The 23,639-nt window shown below is 48.1% G+C and overlaps 1 protein-coding gene across 1 annotated transcript; it reads left to right on the top strand.

Moving 5' to 3' along the window:
* The first annotated feature begins 498 nt into the window (after positions 1-498).
* RASL12 (RAS like family 12) lies at positions 499-23,568 on the top strand. Its single transcript, XM_067555571.1, has 6 exons — positions 499-690; positions 1,389-1,514; positions 5,925-5,981; positions 14,434-14,507; positions 16,350-16,540; positions 21,593-23,568. The coding sequence occupies exons 2-6, from the start codon at positions 1,397-1,399 to the stop codon at positions 21,975-21,977; spliced, it is 825 nt and encodes a 274-aa protein (XP_067411672.1). The 5' UTR covers positions 499-690; positions 1,389-1,396; the 3' UTR covers positions 21,978-23,568.
* The last annotated feature ends 71 nt before the right edge of the window (positions 23,569-23,639 follow it).

Below are 23,639 nucleotides of genomic sequence, written 5' to 3'. Positions count from 1 at the left end.
GAGGAGGTATTGGAAAGAGGAGAGGGTGGGTTCCTAGGGAGGTTTTTCACGTCCCCTTTTAGCAGCTCCTTTCAGCAGCCTTTTATTAATAACCGAAGTCTTCACATCTAATGTGCTGCAAGGATGGCATGCAGCAGTGGGGGATGCTGCCGTGTCCAGGGGCTGGGACTGCAGCCTACTAAAGCACTCAGGGGAGCCACAAGCTGGTGTGTTTCTTTCCCCTTTAACCATGAGCCTTGGAGGCCTTTTCTGCAGGTTTATTTGTTTGCTGTGAGGAAAGTCCCCTGTGCTGATGGGAAATCGTAGCCAGCGGGGCCTGAGAGAGGCAGCAGCTTTCCTTACAAGGAGTTTGGCTGGGACTCAGCTGGCTAAAGTTGCAGGGCGCCTGAGCTCTCTTCCTCCCTGCCTCATTCATTCACGCGCGGGGCTGAGGACTGGAGCAAGCAGCTGTGGGGGACGGTGCAGACGCTGAGTTCCCAATGATTCAGTCGGCTCATCTGTGCCTGGTGGCGGGCGTGTTCCTCTGGATTCGGTGTGTGGGTGCAGCCCTGGCCTGGCCGTGAGGAGGCGTGCGCATGTGAGCGTGTGTGTAGGGGGCAAACCATGGATCTGTGGATATAAACAGCAAAGGTCTGCCCAGCAAACTCATCCTCTCTGTGTCCCTCATGAAAATCCAGCTCTGATTTCAAGGTTAGAGGATTAATTTATCTTCTGTTTCTAATAGCAGGGGTGGGGGTGGCGGGGGGGAGCTTCAGAGGGATAGGAGCCAGTTACAGCCTCGTCTTTGCAAAGCAAGCATCCTTTTGTATGTGTTCATGGGGGGGAGAAGAGGGGTTTGCAAGGCAATACATGGCAAAGCTGAATGTGAATTCTTTCCTGCAATGAGGCGCACGTTGTGGGCAGGCTGCACTTTCCAGGGCTGCTCCTTATTTCAAGGATGCAAAATAAATTGCACTCAGGAGAACAGGAGAGTCCTTTGTCCGGACAGCGGGAGCACAGATGTTCCTTTCCCAGTACACTTCACAGCCCTGGGTTCCCAAGCCCTATTGCTGTTTGCTTCTTCGTGCCGGGAAGAAGTTAGTTGTGCACTGCGAGGGGGGTTGGAAATTGACATGGTGGTGCTGAAGATGAGTTTGCGCCTGAGAACTGGGAGGGTAGGAGAGAAGAATGGGGTGTCCTAGTCCCCCCACCCCACCCATCCCGTGCTCTTCGATCCTACTGAGGTAGATGTTGGCCTGTGCTGCAGAATCTGTTGATGGTGACGGATCTGATGGAGAGAATAACACTCAGCACTTGTGTAGCTCTGTCTCGCAAGCCTAAGTGCCTCTCCATGGGGTAGTCGGTCTGATCGTGATGCTCCCATGCTTTCTCCTCACTCTCTTTGAAAGGCAAGAGAATGTCCTCGATGTTCGGCAAGCCTCGGGCCACCCCCAGCACCACCGACCGCCACCTCCCCAGCCTGCTGCCTGAGTGCAACGTGGCGATCTTAGGATGCAGAGGATCCGGCAAATCGGGTGAGAAGGAAAGAAGCACCATGAGAGAGAGAGAAAGATGCAGCTGGAAAGAGAGCCCTGGGATTTGGCTGAGAGGCCTTGGAGTAAAACATGTTCATTTTAGGCAGTGTGGCCTAGTGGGTCAGGCACTGGACTGGGACTTGGGAGTGTGGTGCTATTCTTGGCTCTGCCACTGACCTGTTGGGTAACCCTAGTCAAGTCACTTTCCCTTTCTGTGCCTCGGTTTCCCCATCTGTAAAGTGGGAATTTTGATCCTTTGCGAAGCACTTGAAGATCTACTGCTGAAAAGTGCTATATAAGATGTAGGCCTTTTATTATTTCCTTGAAGCTATGGGTGTAAAATAAGGTTAAAACTTTGCCCTGCTATTATACCTAGTAATAAACGGGAATTTACCATAGAGACTCAGCTTTGTCTTGATCCTGGGCTTGCCCTGTGGTTCCCAGGCCCCACATGGTCATGCCCAGGGAACCAAAAGCCAGGGCCTACCCATGCTGGAGGTGAGCATAGCAAAGTGATGCTAGCATTGCATTCATTTGCCTGAATGCTCTGAAAGTGGCAGAGCCTCACAGCGTCCACTGAAATGTCAGTTGTGCTAAGCTATCCGGGGGAGTTGTCTGGGTGAAATCAAATGCAGTTCTGCAGGAACTTCTGCCATTGTACTTGAGCATTAATCACAGGGGCCAAATTCATCGTGCTGGTTTCGCAGCATTCAGCGCACCACCACCACCCCCCCTCCCCCGGTGGCCCATCCTGTATAAAATGTGGCCCAGGAATCTTCCCAGTGAGGAGAGCTGCCTTTGGAAAATGGAACTTTCCTCAGTCCCTTTATCATTCTCCATATGGGTGAAACCCCAGAGAGGAGAAATTGTGATGATCAGAATTAAGGCCCTGAGCCAGCAAAGCACTGACGTGCATGCTTAACATTAAGCACATGAATACCCCTATTGAAATCAACAGCACTGCTCATGCACTTAAAGTTCAGGTGTGCCGAAGTGCCTTGCTAGGTTGGACCTACAGCTCAAAACCTTTCGATTCAGTTTACTGTGCCCATTAGGACTGCGTTTACACTGCCCGCTCAAAAGTAAAGTAAACAGGGTTATCCTGTTGGCCACTGATAGACTCTATAGTATGTAGCCAATCTTCCAGCAAACATCATACAGTCATTCCCATTGAAGTCAAACACCTCTGTGCAAGGCAAGAAGGATGTAGCTCCTGCAGGGGTTTGCTAGAAATCCTGGGGAAAGTTGGGTGAATCTGGAACAGCATTTTTTTCCATGTTGGCATTTAAACAGTTATGACTCGAACTGAGGGAATAATAAATTGTGGTTCAATTTGAACTGAAACTGATTTTTTTCAGGGTTGTTTTTTTTTCTGAACTGAAAAAAAAATGAAAACAATTCACTTTGGCTTTTCGTTTCGGGTGGCTTTCATCCTTTTTCTTTTCCTTTTATTTTTTTTAAATGACCCAAATTTCTAAACAAAATGCCATTTTGAATCAAAAAGTCGAAATGAAATGTTTCAAAATGGTCAGGAAAAAAACATTTCAACGTTTCCAGGTTTCTTTTTACATTTTTTTTTTCAGTCAAAACTATTCTTTGAATTTGACTTGAATGTGGAAATAATTTCAGAACCCTGAAAAAATGCATTCCCCCCCCCCCTCTATTTTGCTATTCACTGAAAAAAACATGCCCTGTTCTAACCGTGACTAGCATCTGATCATCTCTGCCTTCCACACAAACCCAAAGAACTGCAGAGACTTTCATTCATTCCTTTTGTTCTTTGAGAGAACCTAATTTCTGTGTCAGCACTATGCTCCCTGTGTGAATTGTGACACTCAACTAGCTGCCGCTTCCTTGCTAAAATGTCTCTGGCGTTCTTTGAGAAAAACGTGTATAGAGGTGGGTGCTCTTCACAGAATAGCTTTGTACTAAAGTCAACCCCTAACCAGCAGCAAAATGAATCTACTCCGTATCAGGCTGGATCCTGTTCTCCTTACACAGCCCAATTACCTGTTGATTTTGATTATTATTTGTGGCACCCGCATGGTAAGTGACAATACCTGTCCCAAAGACCTTACAGTGTCAATCATTTGATGAGTTAAGCAGAATATGGGAATAAGGACTGCAGAATCAGGCCCAAGTGCCTTATATATAAATACATCTTTTCCTTCTTTTATATATTTTACAGACTATATGATGGTAACCCTGATACCTATCTCCCTTTATATGGTGCTCTGCGTCCATAGATTGCAAAGTGCTCTAACAAAGGAGAATAAGTGTCATTCTCCCCATTTTACAGATGGGGAAATTAATGTACACAAAGGGGAAATGACTTGTCTAAGGTCAGAGTACATGCCAAGAATGCAGGCCAAGCAGAGTACATGCCAAACTGAGATTAGACCCGAGGTCTCCGGCATGCCAGCCAGTGTCCTAGGCACTTGGTCACGCTCGCTTTCTGCCATGATGGCACAGCAGCTGGTACAGACGAATGAGCAGTAGTCATGAATAGCCAAGCCCCGAGAGAGTTAGGAAGGTGATCTCAAAGGAATGCCGGTAAAGCCACAGGTAATACATAGGCTGCGGACCAGGGAAGCTTGTCTTGAGAGTTTTCAACAATTTGATGGGGTGCATGTTTTGTATAACGCCAGAGGCCTTAGTACTTCACGTGTGACCGTACGGGTCATGGAGGGAGGGGGAAAAACCCAACTGTAGCGAGCACATTTTTAAAGTCTCTATAAATGCCACAGGGTAGCTTTTCTATATGAAAAAGATCTGAGCTTTAAAGTCCGATCTCCAGAATGAGAAGCTGAGGCACCTTCTCACCAGTGGTGGAAAGTTCCCGTTTCCAAGGCACAAGGTATCAGTCCCTAAACCTCCTACTAATGCAGCCTGCATATTGCCCAGTCTGCACCTCAGGCTGAGATCCAGTCGTGAGAGGCACAGGCGTGCTGGAGGGAGGCTGCTGTTTAGTCCCTTCTGCAAAGCACCGAAGCGCATGTTTAATTCCAAGCACCTGCTTCAGGGTTCTTTGGAGTCAGTGGCAAAACTTCCATTCACTTCAGCATTGCAGGATGGGGCCTCACGGGCTTTGCCAAACAGGGATGGAATTAAAGGCTAAGCAAGTGTTTAAGCGCTTTGCTGAATCACAGCCGTAATTTCCTTGCCCCAGACAGAAAGGCAAGGGTCGGGATTGCAAAAGGCCACACTCCTGTTACATGGCAGGGCTCAGTATCTGCAGACTCCAGTGGCAAATGACCAGAGGAATTGGAAGGTGGCAGGGGGGTAAATTCCACATTTGAAGGAAGAAAAAGCCGTTTTTGTGGTAGGTTGATTTTAAAAACTAAACATCTGGTGCCTGTTAGAAGGTGGTCATTGGTTTGGAAGGATAGAAGACGGCCTGGTGGAGCTGGATTGGTAGGCAGAGCTCAGGGAAGCAGTCGGAAGTGCATGATAACTACAACTATCACATGGAAACCATGAGCATGCATCTTCCATACGTGTCTGACTGTCTGTCTGTACAATGTTGCATAAAGTAAATAAACACGAGAAAAGTCATCCCATAATTTCTAGGAATGCAAATGACTTTATTCTGCCCCCAGCCTCCCAATGGCTCTGCACTCAGACTACATGGAGGATCTGTGACTATGTCCTGGGACAGCAAATGACCCACTCAGAAATGTCAGAAGATGCTGTGCTTTTCCCAGCAGCACCTGCTGTGCGTTTTAAACGCACTCTGCTTCAAGCTGGGTGGGGCTTTGAGTGCCCGGTGACATTGTTTGGTCTGCGGTCAGTTGCAAGGTGTAATAAGTGAGAACGGGTTTGGTTTTGACACCTGATGATAAGAGAAACTGTGGGCAAAATCCTTTTGTCGGTGGGGTCACTGGAGGAAAGGAATCCTTGGGCCATATCCTCAGTGGGTAAATGTTGCTGTAGTTCTCTTGACTGATAGATTTATGCCAGTTACACCAGGCTCAGCTTGTCTGTGTCAGAGGTGGGATTCGAATGTAGAAGTTGTTGGTTCCCAGGCCTTTGCTGAGACCACATCTCTGAGACGTTTCTATGGGAATGGTGTTGGTGAAATTTACTAGCTGATCCTTTGAAAGTGTGCTGTATCTCAGCAAAAATGAAATTTGGCTTCAGGGACAGAAAGTGCATATAAATATACTGTGTAATAGCTTGTATCCATTCACAGATGGGATTCTGGTACTAACACCGAGGGAAAGAATAGGCTTAGGGATGCTTTAATTTCACGAGCAGAACTAGATGGTCCCATGAACTGTTTCTCAAGGGAAAGTTTGTCAGTTTCCCTTTGCATGAGGCTGCAAGAATGACTTGCTACTGGCGTGAAGCTGAGTTGCACAGACACGGACAAAACTGAAACTAAACAAACCTTGTTTCACCTTTTTACAGCACTGACTGTGAAGTTTCTAACCAAGAGGTTTATAAGTGAATATGATCCCAATTTGGGTAAGACATTTTCTTTGAAGTTATTTTTCCCTTGGTTGTCATCTGCATGCCATTTCCTGAAACACTCGTGTGCCTGTCCTATTATTGCTATGATTTAAAGCCCAAGCAGGTAGTGTCTGCAGCTTTCTTTTGCCTGCTGGTACTAAGCTGGCTTTCTACACTGGCATATGAGAAAACAGTCTTCCTTTATAAGTGGACAGCGATTCTTTCCTAGTCCTAGGTTTTCCACAAATATGGCATTTGGGGGAGTGTGTGTGTGGGGGCGAAGTATGCTACTTTGAAAACAACTAAACACTTGGAAAATATAAAACCCCGAGAACTTAATTACCCTGAAAAATGCTGATTGAAACAAGCTTTTCTCATATTTAAATCTCATTTTCCAGGCACTTTACATCTGTGCTTCTGAATGTCATCACGAAAAGCTTTTCATTCAGAGGTGTGTGCTGATGAAATTAGCAGCTTCTTTATTGTATTTCTAGGTCCTCATGGAAGTCACTGAAAACCCCAACTTTTATTTTCTATGTCAAAAAAAAAAAGTCTCCCTCATTCTTTCCAAACACTGGTGCTTCACCATGGCTAATCTGGCCGTGTACTGCACTCCAGACTCTGTTATTAGCCCTTTGACATCGCTTATGAGTTCAGCAGTGGATCTGAGGCAGATTTGGGGGGTAAATCTGCTTTAGACTCAAAGTTAAACAATGGGCTTGACTCTCCCATCATTTGCACCAACATAAATCAGGAGTAACTGTCCTGAAATCAATGGAGTTACGTTGATGGGAGAGCAGAACCTGCCCCACTGGTTGTGGGTTAGTGATAGGTGACATGGGTTGTTCACATGAAGGTTTTCTCATTATGGGTTGGGTCTTCAGATGGTGTAAACTGGCATAGCTCCATCAGCTTTCAGTGGCACCATGCTGATTTACACCGGTTCTGTTCTATTCTCCTGTGTTGTGTGTAGGTTCTTATCACTGTAGGATCTGTGCGCCTTTCGGGAGTGCCTTCAGCAACGTGACTAACATTGGTCACATGTTGTTTGTTCTCTCATCCCCTCCCCAGTGGGAGAAATGTGTGCAGTGGAATGTATTGTGTGTGTGTGTGTGTGAGAGAGAGACACACACACACACACAGACACAAACACGTTGCTCTGTGTTCATGTTAGAGAAGGCAGGTCAAAGAAATGCACCTTGCACTCGGAGTGGAAAATGGAAGTGTTTATGATGTTCCTTAGTTCCTTGGGGAGTTCACTCCACAATCCCAGCCCCCGGGAAAGTCTTGTCTTCCACACAGACAAGATTTACCCGTACGGAGGAGCAATCCTTTGTGCCAGAGGAGCAAATATCATCGCTTGGACTAGACTAGATCATCTGCTCCTTATTTGGTTAAGAAAAAAGAAATTATTCTCGTTCTCAATTCAGCTCTACTTGTCACATGCTGTTCCTTTGCTACCGGTTCTCTCAGCCCCATGCACATGCCATCTGGTATCTGGTTTTACGAGTCACATAAATACACTCATGTGTGGGACAGTATATCAAGGGAATATGACCAAGCCAAGAAAGGCTAGAAACCACAGCTCTTGTCCTAGGAGGTTGACTAGAAAGAAAAAGTGAAACTGTCGTTGCAGACATCAGAGATATATAAATGTGAGGAAAACAGCCTCCGTAGTTGTGAAGGTAGCATTGGATTAATAATCTGATTAATAACTCTAAAGAACAAGAGGATTTCAGAAATATTCTCTCTGCAGTCTTCCTCAGAGAAACTTCCCAATGAAGTCAGCAGCAGTGGAATCAGTGGGAATTTTGCATGAGTCAAGACTGTGGGATTTTGCCCAGCATTTGAAAGCCTTTTCTCTTATTCTCGTGTTCATCAGCAGGGGTGGCCAGGTATATGTGCCACCTTTACAAAGTGATCTTTCACAAAGGGGTAAAATTCCCTTTGTGCAGAGGGTCAGCACAAGGGCTATGCACCGTTTAAGTCCTACCTCCCACCCCAACCCTGAGGAAAGAATAAAGGAGCCTCTGCCAGTGAGAACTAGAGAATCCCAGTTCCTACAGGGGAATCATCCACCTAGGGGAGAATGGTCACAAGTTGTCTTATTTTTGGTTCCCCCTGAATCTGCATCCAGACGTCTGTGAATCAGTTACGGAGAACAGCTTAAACATACGTAGTTGCCTGCGTTCATTGTGGTGACATGGAAAGGCTTAAGTTTCAGAGGCGCAGTCTGCAGGAATAAGGACCTGGCCAGAGTTGTTTGAAAACTTATACAAATTAATAACGGGGGAAAGACTACTAGAGACACTAGCAAAGCAATGTAGCTTTGCCCAACTGGATCTGACCATCTAGTCCCTACCCTGTTTCTGAAAGTGGCAAGCACCCCTGGCTTCAGAGGAAGGTGCAAGTACCCTGCAGTAGGCAGTGACGGGATAATCTCTCCATAGGGCAAGTTTCCTCCTGACACAAATAAGTTAGAGGTTGGCTGATGCCCTGAAGCATGATGGTTTGTATCCTTCACATCATTTTTCCTTTATTATCTGCTGTGTATGAATAATCTCTTGAAAACTGGATAGCATATTCTGTTCCCTTCAGAGGCAGCTCATCCCCTATCACACGTGCACACACTGGCTTGTTGTTGTAGAATGGATCGAATCGTGGGTTTGGAATTATTAGAGAATTTGATTTACCCTCCTTGTCCTCCCTTCAGTTAAGACTGAGGTGAACTTTAGAAACCAATAAAGGAGGTGGGGAAGGATTAGAGCAAATTTTGCACATGCTGATTTTCCACAAACAAACTTCACATAGACGTGGCACGCTGCACTCCAGGGCTGCCAACCTTGCATTTCAGTTTTTACTGACATGAAGATCTGAAGTTGATTTTTTTAACTGACAGAGCAAACTTTTTACTGACATCACTAAAAATACCATGAACAATACAATAATGTCACAAAAATGTGTACTCGCTCATGATATTCTGTACACAGGAATTCGGAATTATGCAATTATTTTAGCTGCAGTTAATTGATCAGTCAGGTTCTTTGGGCGTGTGCAATTACAGAAAACAAGAAATTGATAAAGTCATGGTCAGTGTAGTTTTATGATACAAGAAGTGATTCTGAACGACGACAATCCATGTCAAAATACAATATATTTTATTTCTACCCAATTTCTCGGACATTTTCATTTATTTACGGGTTTACGGACAGTGTTAAAATTGTACATTTTTTTACTGACTGTCTGTAAATTTACGGACGATTGGCAACCCACTCCACTCAACGCTGCTCAAACACCAACGCCTTCAATACAATCAAGGAGTTTTGCCACCCTCCCAAATGCTATCTGTCTGACAGTGTAGGGTTGGCTGCTCTTCTATTCTTGCACAGTGGGCCTCTCTTCTCGATTGCCCATAGGTGCTACTGGGATAAAGAAGATGGCTATTATTAATAATTCATAACGATTGAAAATGTTCAAACATGTTTCAGTTCCTGATCTGCTCCAGCCATGTTTAAGGGCCTCATCTGCAGTCCATTGAAGTCAATGGAAAGACGTTGAGTTCAATTGACTTTTGAACAATCCCTAAGCGCCTGCTGTTCTGTTCTGAGTGTAAACCCAAATGACAAATTGATTTTAATGAGCTACACCAGAAGAGAGCAAAATTTGGGTGCAGAGAACCAGCCTAGAAGAAAGAGGCAAAGAACCTGATAGTATTACAGATGGAAATGGACATTCTCTATATAACAAAACCAAGAGAGTGGATCTGGGACCCTGAACTTATGAAATTTCTTTTCTCTCCTTATCATAAAATAGGCGTTGCATCCACTGACTTCCAATCTGTCCTGCAGTGAACTCAGTGTGGATAGATACTGTGCCCACTCAGAGCCCTCTCCGCATGGGTAAAGGAGTTTGCTTTGGAACAAAAGTGTGTGACCAAAGCCCATCAAAGTCGATAGAAAGATTCTCATTGACTTCAACGGGGTTAGGTCAGGCCCTAAGAGAGACAGCCTAATTGCTTAAAGAAACAAAGCCGCCTAACATATTTATTTGCTTTCCCTTAAGGTTTGCTCCAAAGCCTGGAGAAGTCAGTGGAAAGATTCCCAGTGGCTTTTGGGCCTGGCTTGTAGTGTGTTTCAATATCTCGACTGTGCACCACTCCATCTGAAATCGCAAACTAGCCATTTGGAAAATTTGTTAATTTTGGTAGGAAAATAATATCCCCAAAATGAGCAGCAGATGCAGAAATCTAGAGATAACTATATTTTGCACTGATGGCAGTGAAATGTTCTGGGCATTTTTTCCACTGAATCTCTGTTTGAGTAATTAACAACTATTTTTATGGGCCAGAAGCCAGGACGCAATAAAGAACTGCAGATGATTTATTGTGGACGTTAGCCAAGAACTGACTAAAGACTTAATAACTCAGCAACTTGTGTTCTTAAAAATCCTTTCCTCAGATCTTGTTCCGGAACTCATTTTTAAAGAATGGAGAAGGGAAAGAAATCTTCCCACATTTTAAAACCTCTCAAAAAACTGACTATAAATATCTAGCTGGAGCAAGTGCTGAACATTGATTTAGTGTTGTAGTTGTTATTTAACAAGTAATCTTCTCTTCCCCATTTCTCAAGAAAAAGGTAGTCACTTCAGCGTAAGTTAACAGACAATAACATCGTGCCCAGCTCCTGACTGAGAATAGCTCAGTTTTTTCTTACCAGATCAAGTCTTTTTTGAACATACCAGTGCAAGAACTGGCCTACCCTCTCTCCTGTCAGAATATGCAGGTGTGCATTTGAGCCATAGGTCCATCGTGAAATACAAACCCTTGATTCCCTTGAATTGGTGTTTTGTATCTTTACTGATGGCCAAGAAAGAAAATATAGCGAGGAGCTCTTGATTTGTGCTATGTGGGTTTTTGGAGAGGAAAAACTGAAGTTCTTGTCTGTATTGTAACACTTAGCACTGGTAATCTTCTGAAGGCTAAGGATTCATTGCTGCGTTACTCCAGTTTCACATCAGTTTAATGCTATTGGAATTAATGAAGACAATAGCGAATCAGACTCACTAGTTTTCCCACTCCTTCGTGAGGTAGGCGAGTAAGCTTTTAAAGAATCGGCTACTCTGTGTGTGTATGTGTGTATTGCTGCTCTGTACTGGATAGGATCAGAATTGCTTGACTGTCATAGGCCCTCTATTGCTATTAGCTGCAGGAGATTTTCCTATTGCTCAAGTGCTAGGGGCATCTGTGTTTGGAGCAGAAAGATTTGCAATCTATCCTTGCTGTCAGCATGAATTTTCTAGAAGAGTTGGCATACAGCATAGTGATATCTCTAGTGCGGTATAGGTGGCCACAGACTTGTTAAGAATATTATTGACCCATTTTTCAGATGGAGAAATGAAGGCAGAAAGGTTAGGTGCTCAGGCTACAGAGTGAGTGTCAGGAATTCCTGGCGTCTACACCTGTACACAGACTACCAGTCTGTAGTGCTCTCTGGGTATGTCTACACAGGGATTAAAGAAAACCGTCAGTGGCCTGGGTCAGCTGAGACAAACTTGCGGGGCTTGGGTTCCAGGGCTGAAAATTTACTGTGTAGACGTCCAGGATTGGGCTGGAGCCTGAGCTCTGGGACCTTGTTGTCTACACAGTGATTTTTAGCCTCTCAGCCCAACCCTCATGAGCCCAGGTCTGCTGTCCCGGGCCATCTGCAGCCGTGTCACGGGGCTTTTCTCACTGTGTAGAAGTATCCTCTGTCTTTGCACGTAGGAAGTCCTGTGGCCGTTTCTACCAAGTACCTCTGCCTAGGAATGTAAGGGCTGCCGGCTGACAGGAAGTCTGAATGTCAGCTAACGAAGAGGAGAGAGACTGCTCCTGTTCAGTATTGCTTTTGCTTTCTCCTCATGTTTGTTGCATGGAACTGTCTTGTCTCGGGCCATGAAACTTCCAGCCCTGGCAAACAGCAGCGTGCAACAAGCCTTTTCCCTTTGCTCCAATTTTTCAAAACTGAACTCATCAAGATAATTGAGCTGTGAACTTATAACCCAGGTGAAGTAGGATCAAAGTGCCTGCATTGAGCTGCAGCCCCGTGCCAGATACATGTCATTCCTCTAATAATGCGCCGCAGATGAAGTTCATCAAATGAATTTATAGCGGAACTCACTTACATAAACCCCTGCTGTTTCCAAGTAAGCAACATGTTAATTCTGAAATGGGTTGCTCTCCTTCCTGTTGTGCTCTGAACCATTTGAGACGGGATTTATTTTGATGGCTGATGTTTTAATAGCAAAACATGACCTATGAGCTCTTCTCCTAGTGTTTACTTGTTTGTTAAACCAGGTTTAGGAGATATGTCGAAAGGTTTATGATTGAGGGGGGAAAGGAAGGCTCTTGGTCAACCTCAGAAGGAGAGTAGAGTTTTGGTTTAAGAGGGATGGTTCGTTAGCAGAAGGATACAGCTGAGACAGGGGGTTATTTTTCACTTGACACAGTGGCCAGTGAAATCAAGGGACTTTTTCAACTGACTTTGACAGAAGTTGGATCAAGCTCAGACTGGGGCGTAGCTAGTGAGTTCCATTGTCCCCAGAGGGAAAAAGTAAAACCACACTAGCGGAATTCAGTGGAAAAAATTACCTTCAAAGGCACCAACCATTGACTGCATGTACGTTTGTAATGGCCCTTAGGTGCTATGGTGATAGGTGGGTAGGTAGAAAGGCCTGGTGAGGTTTATGGATGTTGAAGTATGGCCTCACTTAGATCTTAGGGCTTGTTTAGAAGTGTAACGGCTGAGCTGCGTGCCCTGATACCTGATCTGCATGTGCAAATGCAGGCCAGCCCAGGCTACATGGGTGTACATTCAGTGTGAGCTGTGGTGTTGGTCACAAGTGCAAACACAGACGTGTACTTTCAGAGGTGACAGTGGGAAATACCCCTTTATTTTACCTGGAAACGAGTGCTCAAGACATTTTGTGCTGGTGAAGCAGTGACTCAGCAGAGAACTTTGCACAGATAGGAAGGAGACAGCGAGCTGCCAACTGTGCTGGCCACCCGAGGCCTCACCGATGGCCAGAGGCAGGATTGTGGAGAGAGAATCTCACTGAAATTCCTTGAAGGCTGTTGTACCAATAGCGGCCAAATCCATGGCTATGGCCAAGGAGCTCACAGCAGAAGGCAGCAGCTGAGGGTGGAGGCTTCAAACAAGAACATAGAAATCTCCCTATTGCATCCCCTTGATTCTGGGGCTGCCATAGGCAGGATTAGTCCCCCTGAACCAGGCTAGAGCAGCCTCTGGGCTGCTCTAAGTTTTGCCAGCTCAGGTGGCTGAAACCGGTCAAGGAGTGGCACAAGATGGGGACGTCCAGGTTTGTCCTTTTTCCTCTGGTCACAGCCCACGTGACAGTAGCAGGGAGGGGGTGTTGAAGGCATGTGTCTATGATTTGGTCCTAGGCCACCAAAGGGTCCTTCTTGAACGGGGATGACCCTCTGGGGGCCAGGCTGTACAGCCAGCATCCACCTGTGGCGTGGCACAGTGTGTCCACATGCGTCGGAGGATCTGGCCCAGTGTTCTTTGCAGGGAAACTGTGATGTACTCGTGTCAGTAAGGTCTGCGGGCCAAAGCCATCCTGGTGGTAAGTGCCATTGCCTTCCTTGGCATTACAGCAGGGAAGCTGTGTTCCTGTGTGACCACCTCAGTCCGATCAGCACTTTATAAAGACCGACACGCGATTAGATTAGATCCTTTCCCAGGAATCTAGGAAAATGGGGGATGTTTCCATCCCCAATCAGATCGTTCCCCAAAGAGCTCTCTTTCCCAGGCCACTTCTGCCACAGTCCCCACCAGAAACCAGCCAATCAACAGCCGATGGGAATAATTGGCTCTTCTTTTGTCTCTTTTTTTTTAATAATAAACACAGGGCAAATGTATATCTCCAAGTAACAATTATATTGATTTCATTGTCTCTCTCTCCCCCGCACCTTTCACATGCCACTTGTCTTAGACGGTAAGCACGTTGAGGCTGGGACAATGTCCCTTTACATGTTTGTACAGCACCTAGCACAATGGGCCTTCAAGTCTGAGTAGGGCCTCTAGGCACCACTGTCTGCAGATATGAAATAACAACAGTACATCCAGGCATAACCATAGTTTAGTTAAATTATATGGCCAAGGTCAACACTGATTCTTAGTAGTGTGTAAAAGGGTTGAAAGTGTGGGAGGTGTAGTATCAGCGAGCAGCAATGGCCTGTTATGCCTTTCTCATTCACCCACCGTGTTGGCAAATCTAGTGACTAGAACCTTGTGATCAGCGCTGTTCATCGGGGGGCCAGAACGAGGGAACTCCAGCTTCATTTAGTGGAAGGTGTCGGGGCCCCTTTCGTAAATAACTGGGCCTCGGACTTCATAGAGTGTGTGATTGAGACTATGAAAGGCTGTCGTCCCACCAGCTGGCCACTCACCAGAGCTCGCGTGTATTGCAGAGGACACCTACACGTCAGAAGAAGCTGTGGACCAGCAGCCAGTGCTGATGAAAGTGATGGACACAGCTGACCAGGTAACGATGAAGGGCTTCTCCAGGGGATCTAAGGAGGAATGCTCTGCACCGCTAGAAAAGATGGCGGGATCCTGCTCCCCGTGCAGCATGCAGCAGAGTTCACAATAGAATGAGGTGATGACTATGAAATGAATGGGGGAAATGGTCCCACGCCACCTGGCCATGTGCTGATTCCAGTTTGCTGTTTCCACATTTCACCAGAGGTGAATTTTTCCCCTGGGCAGAGGCCGGCACTAGGCGTATGTCCAGACAGCTTCTGTAGGACTTGACCAGTGTGTAGGCCTAGTCCTGGCCTGCTGCACGAGGGCCAATTTCATCCAGAATGTCTACCCCATAGTTAGAGACAAGGCGCAAACAGGGAGAAGAGCGGAGAGGTCAGAGCTCCAAAGCAGCTGACTAAGAATCAAATCTTTCTACCGAAGCTTACCTGTGTTTGGGTTTTAGCCTGCTGCCCATCACTGTGGTATCTGGGCGCCTTCCACGTAAAATTGTTAGTGATTGCAGGGTCCCGAGGGATTCCATTAAGCTGCTGGTTCTTCTTTCTGTCTGGGGTAAAAACTCGGCTTGGGCTAGAGACTGTGTAGCAGTTGCTTATGAGAGAGTGGGAAGTAATAACAGTGGGAGAGCTGAAGGAGCCCAGCGCCGGCAGCGCACTGAAGTGCAATAGGAGATGGGGTGTCAGGCTTTCTTAAGCTCCTTGGAAACCCTGGGGCTGCTTGTCCCATCGAGAGCTGACTGCTTTGGGGCAGGTGCTGATCTCCGTTACATGGTGTCATTGCAGTGCCACCCCATTGCAGCGACCCACTGCTATCTCCCACTGCCCCCATGACAGGCTGTTCCATGGTTCGTTATAAGCCCAGGCTTACCGACTCGCTTGTGCCCGTCAGCCATTTCTCTGCAGCGTAACGCAGACAGGAGCTCCTTTGTGTGGATATATTTTAGTGTTTGTAGCTCATGGAGTAACTCCAGATTCCCAGGTGCAACCGAGACCAGCTGGCCTGTCTGTGTGCCAATGACATGCAAGTGGGGCAGGGGCTCTGATCCTAGACTCCTTCCTGCTGCTGGGGTTGCCAGGAAGAGGGGGCATGGCCAGCACGACCGTTTCCCTGCCTCATCCACCAGCTTCACTTCCCGCTGGGGCAGAATCAGGGCGGTGGAGAAGTGGGCTTTGAGCAGCCTTTGCACACCCTTCCCCTGCTGGTTTGCACTGTGTGTCTTTTGTCCATAGCTGGGGAATCGGGTCTCGGGTTAAGCTCACAGCACGGGAACTTAAAGGGGAATCCCTGGCGCTGCCGTGCTCTGGGACACCACGTAGGTTTAATCTTACCCCCCTGCTCACAGATAGACCTGGCTCTCATGGGCTTCCTCCATCCTCATGGCCTATAGCAGGGCCCACTGGAGTCAATGGACAGATTTCCACTGCCTTCAGTGGCCTATGGGTCAGTTCGCCCATCCACCCCAGGAGGCCTTCACACCAGCTCTCCCTGCCATGAACAGAATGTCTTTTAGTTGCAAAGAAAACCCACAGCTTAAACAAATCCGTGTAAGAGGCTGCCTGGAAGGCTGGTCTTTCTGGAACCCTGGTGGAGTGAAAATCTGACACCGACACTGTGTGGCTTTTGATTGCTCTGATTTGGGGGCCGCGCCAGATCTTTTAATATCATTGATTCCTTGCACAAGGAACTTTTTCATGCAAAGCCAAGTCCGCTCTCAAACGGCCTTTTGAAATAAGCTTAGTTTGAAACAATGTACAAAGCGCGGGAGGAGCAAATGTCGCCAGGCAGGCTCTGACAGCGGCACTGCGCTGGCCTCTGATAATGCTGCTCTGTGTTACTCTGCTAGGACGGACCGGTGAACTGCGAACGCTATCTCAGCTGGGCCAATGTCTTCATGGTCGTCTACAGCATTGACAACAAAAGGAGCTTTGAAGGTTGCCATCAGTACCTGGATATCATTTCCCTCCACTCGAAAGGCATTCAACATGAGTATCCCATCTTTCTGCTGGGGAATAAGCTGGATATGGAGCAATACAGGTAACGAGCTTTGCTCTGTGCCATGCAGAGGGATGATGTTGCTTAGCCCAGACAACCCCGTGTAAATGCGCTAGGTGCTGACTTTAGCCTTTCATTTATTCTATTATCATTGCTAGTCTCTGCACAGAAAGGCAGCGTCAATGCAGGCGTCCCTGACGATGTAACTCAACTTGATCTGGAGAGGATAAGAAGGTAGTCTGGGCTCCAGCCAGGCCTGCGTGTCTTTGCTGGGACAAAGGGACCAGTTAGTACCGATGATAGTGATGATTCTGTCATGTGAACACCTGTTCTCTGAGCGCTGGCCTGAGACCGTGATATTATTTTACACAAAGGTCACTGAGCTGCGGTCAGCTTGGGTGAGTGCTTCTCCTTCAGAACTGAACCTGCTTTTGGGTGGAAACCTGCACCGAGAAGAATGGGTTTGGCTGAGTATCGAGGACCAGATGCTGCCATCCTTACTCACTAGCTGTCCTCCTGAAGTCCATAGGACTTACAAAAGGGCTGGAGGGGCGGGCCTGATGTTACTGTTTGGGGGAATGCTCTGACAGCGTGGAACTCTTCACTGTTAAATTGTCCTTTCTTATCGTTTTGTCTGCGGGGAAAGGGGGACATTTAGCCGCACAGTTGACACATGATTGGCAGCCAGGCGGATACGTGTGTGTTTATTCTATTAAGGTGAACTGAAGGGAGTATATATGGCTGTCATCCACTGGAGAACTGGCAGACACGGGGTGGGGAGCTGTTGGAGCTTAACTCCTCTGAGCTTCAGAATGGGCATCCTGGTAGCTCCACCCTACAATGACGATTGGCTTCCCCTTTGGCACGCCACATGGCTCTCCGACTCCTGGCTGTCATTGCCCTGTTGTCTCTCTCCCTCTGACCTCCCTGGGCCAGCTGGCAACCTGCGTTCGGCTGTCCGTGGCAGAGCGGGGCCCACAGATTCCGCTCTGGTGTTCTGTATTGTTCAGATGCAAAATCCAGCTTTGAGTCATTGGTTCGTTTTCACCAAGTCCAGGATTGATTCCCAGCGGGAGATGTGGTGTGAGGACGCCCCTTCTTCTGTGTGATGATGTCTCCGTTCTGAATGTTCCCCCCCCTTCCTCCTCCCCACCCAGTCTCTGTGCTGGCTGGAAGGTGATTTGCTTATTTTGAGTTTGCTGCTATTTTTGTGGGTTTTTAGGCTGCCCTGTAAGGTAGTGGGTTCACCCCCTTTGAGCTCTGTGGACCTGTTCCAGCTCCTCGTGTTACGCTGTACTCAGAGCTCTGTGTCCTGTGGTTCTCGCTGCAGGGCCTAAATGCCTTGAGGTGTTTGCCTGGCTTTGCATGCTGCTCTGGGCTGACACTTTACAGCAGTGCTTCCCAAACGTATTTGAGTGTGCTCCACTTCTCTGTGTCTGGAGTAGTTTATGCCCCTTCCCCCACCGCACAATGACATATACCGATAAGAAAAACCAACATGCAACGCTCACTGAATATGAAAAGCAGCAAGGCATTGATTGAAACAGAGCCCACGATCCATTGTCATAAGAGCAAAAGCAGAACTGCCCTGGTGATTTGTGCTTGCAGTGAAATGTGCACACCGCGTCCTGGCAAACGGATGAAAGTACAGAGGGCCGCGACTTTGTATAATGCCATGCAAGCTTCACAGAAATGCGTCCAAATGCACAGCCCCAGCTGAGGCCCTGATCTGTCTGGAGGGATGAGCTTGGCTAGTTATTCATGGCCGTGGGTAAAATGTGCGCAGTAAGTCCCCCCCCCCCCCAAGCTTTCTCATGCCCCACGCAGAATCCGGGCCCTCCCCAGAGGGGCCTGCCCCCCAATTTGAGAACCTCGGCTTTAGAGAATCCCTCCCCGCTTCTCGCGGGTACTGGAGTCCTGTGCTTGGAAATGCTGATGGCCACTGGGCTCTGTGCACGCAGAGGGACGGGTTTCACATTTCTCCTGTTGAATTGATCGGAGCTGGAAGGAAGGAAGGAACTCCAGCATGTCCCTGGCACACAAGGCCCATTCTGTCCCCTCCTCCACCCCTTGTAAAGGTGAGAACAATAATAGCCCGTCAGGAAATCAAAGCTGTTACTGGAGACCTCGCTCGCTTTGCCTAGGGAAGCAGTGGCCACATAATCACAGCAGAACTTTGCAAAGCTAACAGCCCCCCCCCCCCCCTTTTTTTTTTTTTTTTTTTTTTGGGAAGTCCAGGTAAGCCCATCACAGATCTGGTCGAACACCCTTCTCCCTCTTGTACACACCAGCCTGCACCCACCTCCCAGCCCCATGTGCTTCAAGCCCCCGGAGTCCGAACAGAGTCCAGGCACTGCACCTGTCTTGGGGTTCCTAGGCGCACTCTTGGGGTGAAGATCCACTATCTAGCACCCCACCCTGAGAGCTTAGCCCCCCAGTCCAACTGCCTAGTCCCTGGGACTAGTGCTGACCCCTCAGGGTCCCCCATAGCTTAGGCTGTCCCAGAAGCCCAGCTGTTTGCTGTTCTGGCTTCACAGGTTAACCCTTCAAGGGCACATGGAGGGTAGTGTGTACACACGCGCGCGCACACACATGCGCACACACTTTGCACAGGATTCTAAACCACCACTGCTTTTAATTGCATGATTGATACGCAGGTCTATACAAAAATAAACCCTACAGGCATTTCCCTGCCTCAGTTTCCCCAACACTCCAGAGCATTCTTTGGGCTGGTGTCAGGGCCCCCTGGGGGTGTCCAGGGGCCTTCTCCTACAGCGCGTGGTTTGCCTTCCCAGCCATGGAGCCCCCTGTCTCTCTCCCCAGGTCCGCTTGCTTTGAGCCTGGTTGGTCCTGCAGCTAAACCGGGCCCTTCCTGCTCCGAGAGCATGCCTGTCTCTTTCCCTCTCCTGCCCAAAAAGTCCTGTGTGGGTTTGGAGAGTCTCCGCTCTGGAACCACCGAGGCCCTGTAGTTTTTAAAGACTAGCATCAACACTGACGTTCCTTTGTCCTGCCTTTGGGGATTTTCCACTCTCCGAACACCAGCCGCTTGCAGACAAGCTGGAGGAAGTAGCTTCTCCTAGGCTTTAGCTAACCCGTTGCCCAAAGGTGCTTCCACCTGAACAGGCGGCCACTGCGTGCTAATGACCCCCCCTTGCACCTTGTCTGTGGGGAGGTGATGCAGCCCTTGTCAGCCAGGGTGGCAGCTGCAGACACACAGAGGTAGGTTCTCAACAATACAGCAATCATTCCCTCCCGGGTGCCTGATTCCTCCTGCTCCCTGACAAGTCTCACCTGGTTCCCTTCAAGGCTCCAGCTTCTGGCCCAGTTTCACCTTCCTCCTGGATCAACGCCATCCGCGAAGCCGCTTCACTGCTCCCCACTGTTACATGCCGGGTGCAATGTCTGATGCAACGACAATGGCTCCATTTGGCTTCTAGCTATGACTGTAGATGAGCCCGAGCTGTGCAATCCGGGCCTGTCGCTCCCTACATCTACAGGGGCTGGATCCGGGGGGGTTGACTCAGCCCATTAGAAAGAGCAGGTCAAAGTCTGGCTCCAGGTCCCGACAGCCAGGGCTCTGGTATTCACGGGCTTGGGACAGGTCCGTCGCTAGCTACGATCTTCCCAGCAGTCAAGGTTGGAAGGACTCAGCCAGGTGCAGTCATCAAAGGCTGTCCCTTAGGAAAAGAAAGCAAGGCGCAAACTCCTCCAGCCAGTCCCAAGCCGCTGGCTCCCCCCCCCCCAAGGGATCCTCCCCACTCACGGCCCTTTCCCTGAGCATCCCTGCAAGCAAGAGGGGAAGCTGAGAGGATGTTAACCCTCCATTCCCCAGAGACCAGGCAGCTGGACACCTGTTGTGGGTTCTTTTAAGAAGACACCCAGGAGCTTGGTTAATCAATAGGGTTCCCCCTCTGGTTCTTCCCTTGCTCTGGTACCCACGAGAGTCGAGTGGTTGTCTGGGACGTGAGCATACTGAGTTGGGTTTAGAAGACAATGACTGATCCATTGTCCAAGGATAAGAAACATGGTCACAGTTTATTGCACCCATGCCAGTGGGTTTGGTAGCCTTAACGATACCGTCACGGCTCAGCCAGGCCCTTGTTCTGGCCAGGCCAAAATATACAGAGCTCTGATTTCATCCTCCCAGTTTCAGTCATCACCAGTCATCAGCGTGTCTAGCACCTTGAGCCTGCTGATTGATTCCAGCAGCTGTGGCGCCTGGGAGTGAGTCTCCTCCTGCCGAAGAATTCCAGTGCATGTGGGTTTCTATCCTGTCATGCAGTAACACAGGGCAAAATGCCAACTTGCAAGGCTTTATTTCACCTCTCCAGCCCGCAGGTCGGAAGGGAGAGAAGAATTGCGTGCCTGCGCTGCAGCCCAGCATCACTGTCTGGATGTGGTGCAAGGCGGCCGACTTCTCTGGTGCTTGCATCTCCGGACAGTTTCACGTTCCGATTTGCAGACTTGATCTCATGTTAATGTAGGTGCTGGGCATTGAATGTCTGCAGCGCTCGATCCTCTGCTCTCGGAAGCCAGTGGGAGCTTTGCCTGTAACTGTGGTGGGGTTTTGGATTGGGCCCCTAGTGAGTTCTGAATGAGTACGTTTGTGACACTTTGTGGGATCCCCGGCCCTGATTCAGCCAGGCACTCGAGTCCATGCCTAATAAGCACAGGAATAGTCCCATTGGCTTAAATGCATTGACTTGAATAGGACTACTCACAAGTTGGAAGGGAAACGTGTGCTGAATTGTAGACGTGTACCAGTGTAATAAATTGTGGCTGTGTATATCCAAGCACTTAGTGTGGAGCAAACCAAGACCTTCTGCCCCTACCCAAAGCCTAATGAAGTCAATGGGAGTCTTTCCATTGATTTAAATGGGCTTTGGATCACGCCCCACAGCATAAATACCTTTATCTTGCGCTCAAACAATCTCTATTTGCTGCCCCTTCCTCTCAGGCTCTTGCAGTGTCAGGGGCTGGCCCCTAGAGGGAGATATGATCTCCAGTCCTGGACCTGTGCCTTCAGCCTGCGCCTCAGCTGTCATGGTTTGTGGTCTCTGCTCGGGCTCATCCTTTCCTGGTCTCCTTTGTCAGACAGGTCACCAAAGCCGAAGGGGCGTCTCTAGCAGCCAAGCATGGGTGCTTGTTTTACGAGGTCTCTGCCTGCCTGGAGTTCGAGGCCGTGCAGCACGTGTTCCACGAAGCGGTGCGGGAAGTGAGGAGGGAGATGGAGCGAAATCAGCCGGTCCGACCGCTGTTCATCACGGAGGAGAGGCCCTTCCTACACCTTGCTGCCCCGGCTGCTGTGGCATCCAAGCACGGCCTGGCCAGCTGCACGCTCAACACCCTCTCCACGGTCAACTACAAAGAGATTCCCTCCGTGGCACAAGCCAAGCTGGTCACGGTGAAATCGTCCCGGGCTCAAAGCAAGAGGAAAGCTCCCACACTGACCTTACTGAAGGGCTTCAAAATATTTTAAGTGTGGGCCCTTCAAGCATTTGCTGCTGCCAAGGGATGGGAAAGGAGCAGCCACTGGATTCCGTGGCACCCTCAGGAACCTTCTCCGACTTCTGCAGTGGCATGTTTGACAATCTACACAGCAGCCGTGGCTTGCAAACCCTCCTCCGCGAGTTACTGACCATGCACTTGGCCTTAGTTCTACAGCGAAACACTTTGGTAGGAATGCAATGAACAGGGCCAGGCTTGAGTGCAGAAGAGTCTGCAACTTTGTCAGACCTTCTCTCTAAATCACTGGCTATTTGTCCGTTCCCCGTAGCTCAGTATTGACATGGTATTTGCACATTAGTCCTATCATTTGCACTGGGTGTTAGCATAGCTGTTTGTTATAGCAGAAGCAGGGAGAGGGGAAGCCTACGTTATATTTGTCATGGCAGCAGGAGGAGAGACTGAATTCCCTGTGCGCAGGTTAAATGAACATTACATCGTTCTCCCATGAGGCCAGATTGTACCCGAGTCTTACTACGTCTTGAAAAACCAGCTCCCATAAATGTCCACTAGCTGATGAGATAAGATGTGCAGCCCATGTAATAACCGGGTTCAGCGTATCTAAACTCAGCGATCACGCAGATGGCACAAATGCAATTCCCAGTTTGGTTCCCTGCAGTGAGACTATTGGGTGGAGCTGGCTGGAATATGTGACTTCATCAAAGCCAAAATGTTTTGTGGAGACGTGTCGGTTTTCACAAAGGTTTCATAAGGAACTTTATAGCGAGAGAGAGAAAATAGCTGAGTGGCTAAGGCATTCCGCTGGGATGTGGGAGAACTGGGTTAAAGTCCCTGTCTCTGGCTGATTCACAGTGAGAGCAGAGTTTTCATCCCAGATCACTTTGACTCAGGCAGACCAGGGACGTGAACCTCTCTCTCCTGCAACCCAGGGGTGGTCTCTCTGTCTCTCTCTCTCTGAAACCTCAAAAGTTACCATGAAATGGAAGTGTTGCACTCCGGACAAGCTGTAGTATTTGGCTCACGTCAGTGTTGAAGATCTGCAGTGTGAAGACATAACATCTGATGAATGTGGGTGGAAGTGGTCAGAGATATATGTCGGAGACGAAGTTGTTTGGACTATCTTGACTCTGAATTTCGTTCCAACATTAGAGTTATTTTGTTTTTTTTATGGTTTCTTAAAGGTTTTCTGTATCTTAACATTTCCCAACTTTCCAGAGTTTGTTAAAATGTCAGTGTTTTTCTAAGGATCTGTCCCCTAAAATTACTAATATATATTTACAGCCTTAACTAGATTCATCTTCAAATCCAGATGTTGTATCCTGTGCAAATTCCATTGAAAACAATGGGGAAAACTCCCCTTCACTTCCATGGGAGTAGGAGCAGGTACATAGGGATCTACAATTCCCGTTTCAGGTAACTTCTACAGCACGTGTGCAGATGAAAGTCCTTATTGCCCGTGTTGTATGCTGTGAAAGTGAGCAAAATATCAACACAAAGTGCTCCATGCTGATAAATTTCACTAAGGACCACGGAGCCCCCTGGCGGATGTTAGCTGCTAGGATGTGCTCTCATGAAAGCACAACAGTAACCGGTGCATCCAGAAATGTACAAAGGATGGAGCCTAGTATGTAAATGTATATTGCCCGTCCAGTGACAAACTGATTTAAATAATGCA

Source organism: Emydura macquarii, unplaced genomic scaffold, assembly GCF_026122565.2.
Source record: "Emydura macquarii macquarii isolate MOO-44397 ecotype Brisbane River unplaced genomic scaffold, CSIRO-AGI_Emac_v2 contig_1644, whole genome shotgun sequence".
Classification (NCBI taxonomy): domain Eukaryota; kingdom Metazoa; phylum Chordata; order Testudines; family Chelidae; genus Emydura; species Emydura macquarii.
This window is presented reverse-complemented; position numbering and strand designations above follow the sequence as displayed.

What these genes read in the sequence shown, in the direction of transcription:
- RASL12 (XM_067555571.1), top strand. Translation starts at nt 1,397, where the DNA reads ATGTCCTCGATGTTCGGCAAGCCTCGGGCCACCCCCAGCACCACCGAC. An exon ending in TGATGGACACAGCTGACCAG is followed by an intron (nt 14,508 to 16,349) that starts GTAACGATGAAG and finishes TTACTCTGCTAG; the next exon opens with GACGGACCGGTGAACTGCGA. An exon ending in CTGGATATGGAGCAATACAG is followed by an intron (nt 16,541 to 21,592) that starts GTAACGAGCTTT and finishes CTCCTTTGTCAG; the next exon opens with ACAGGTCACCAAAGCCGAAG.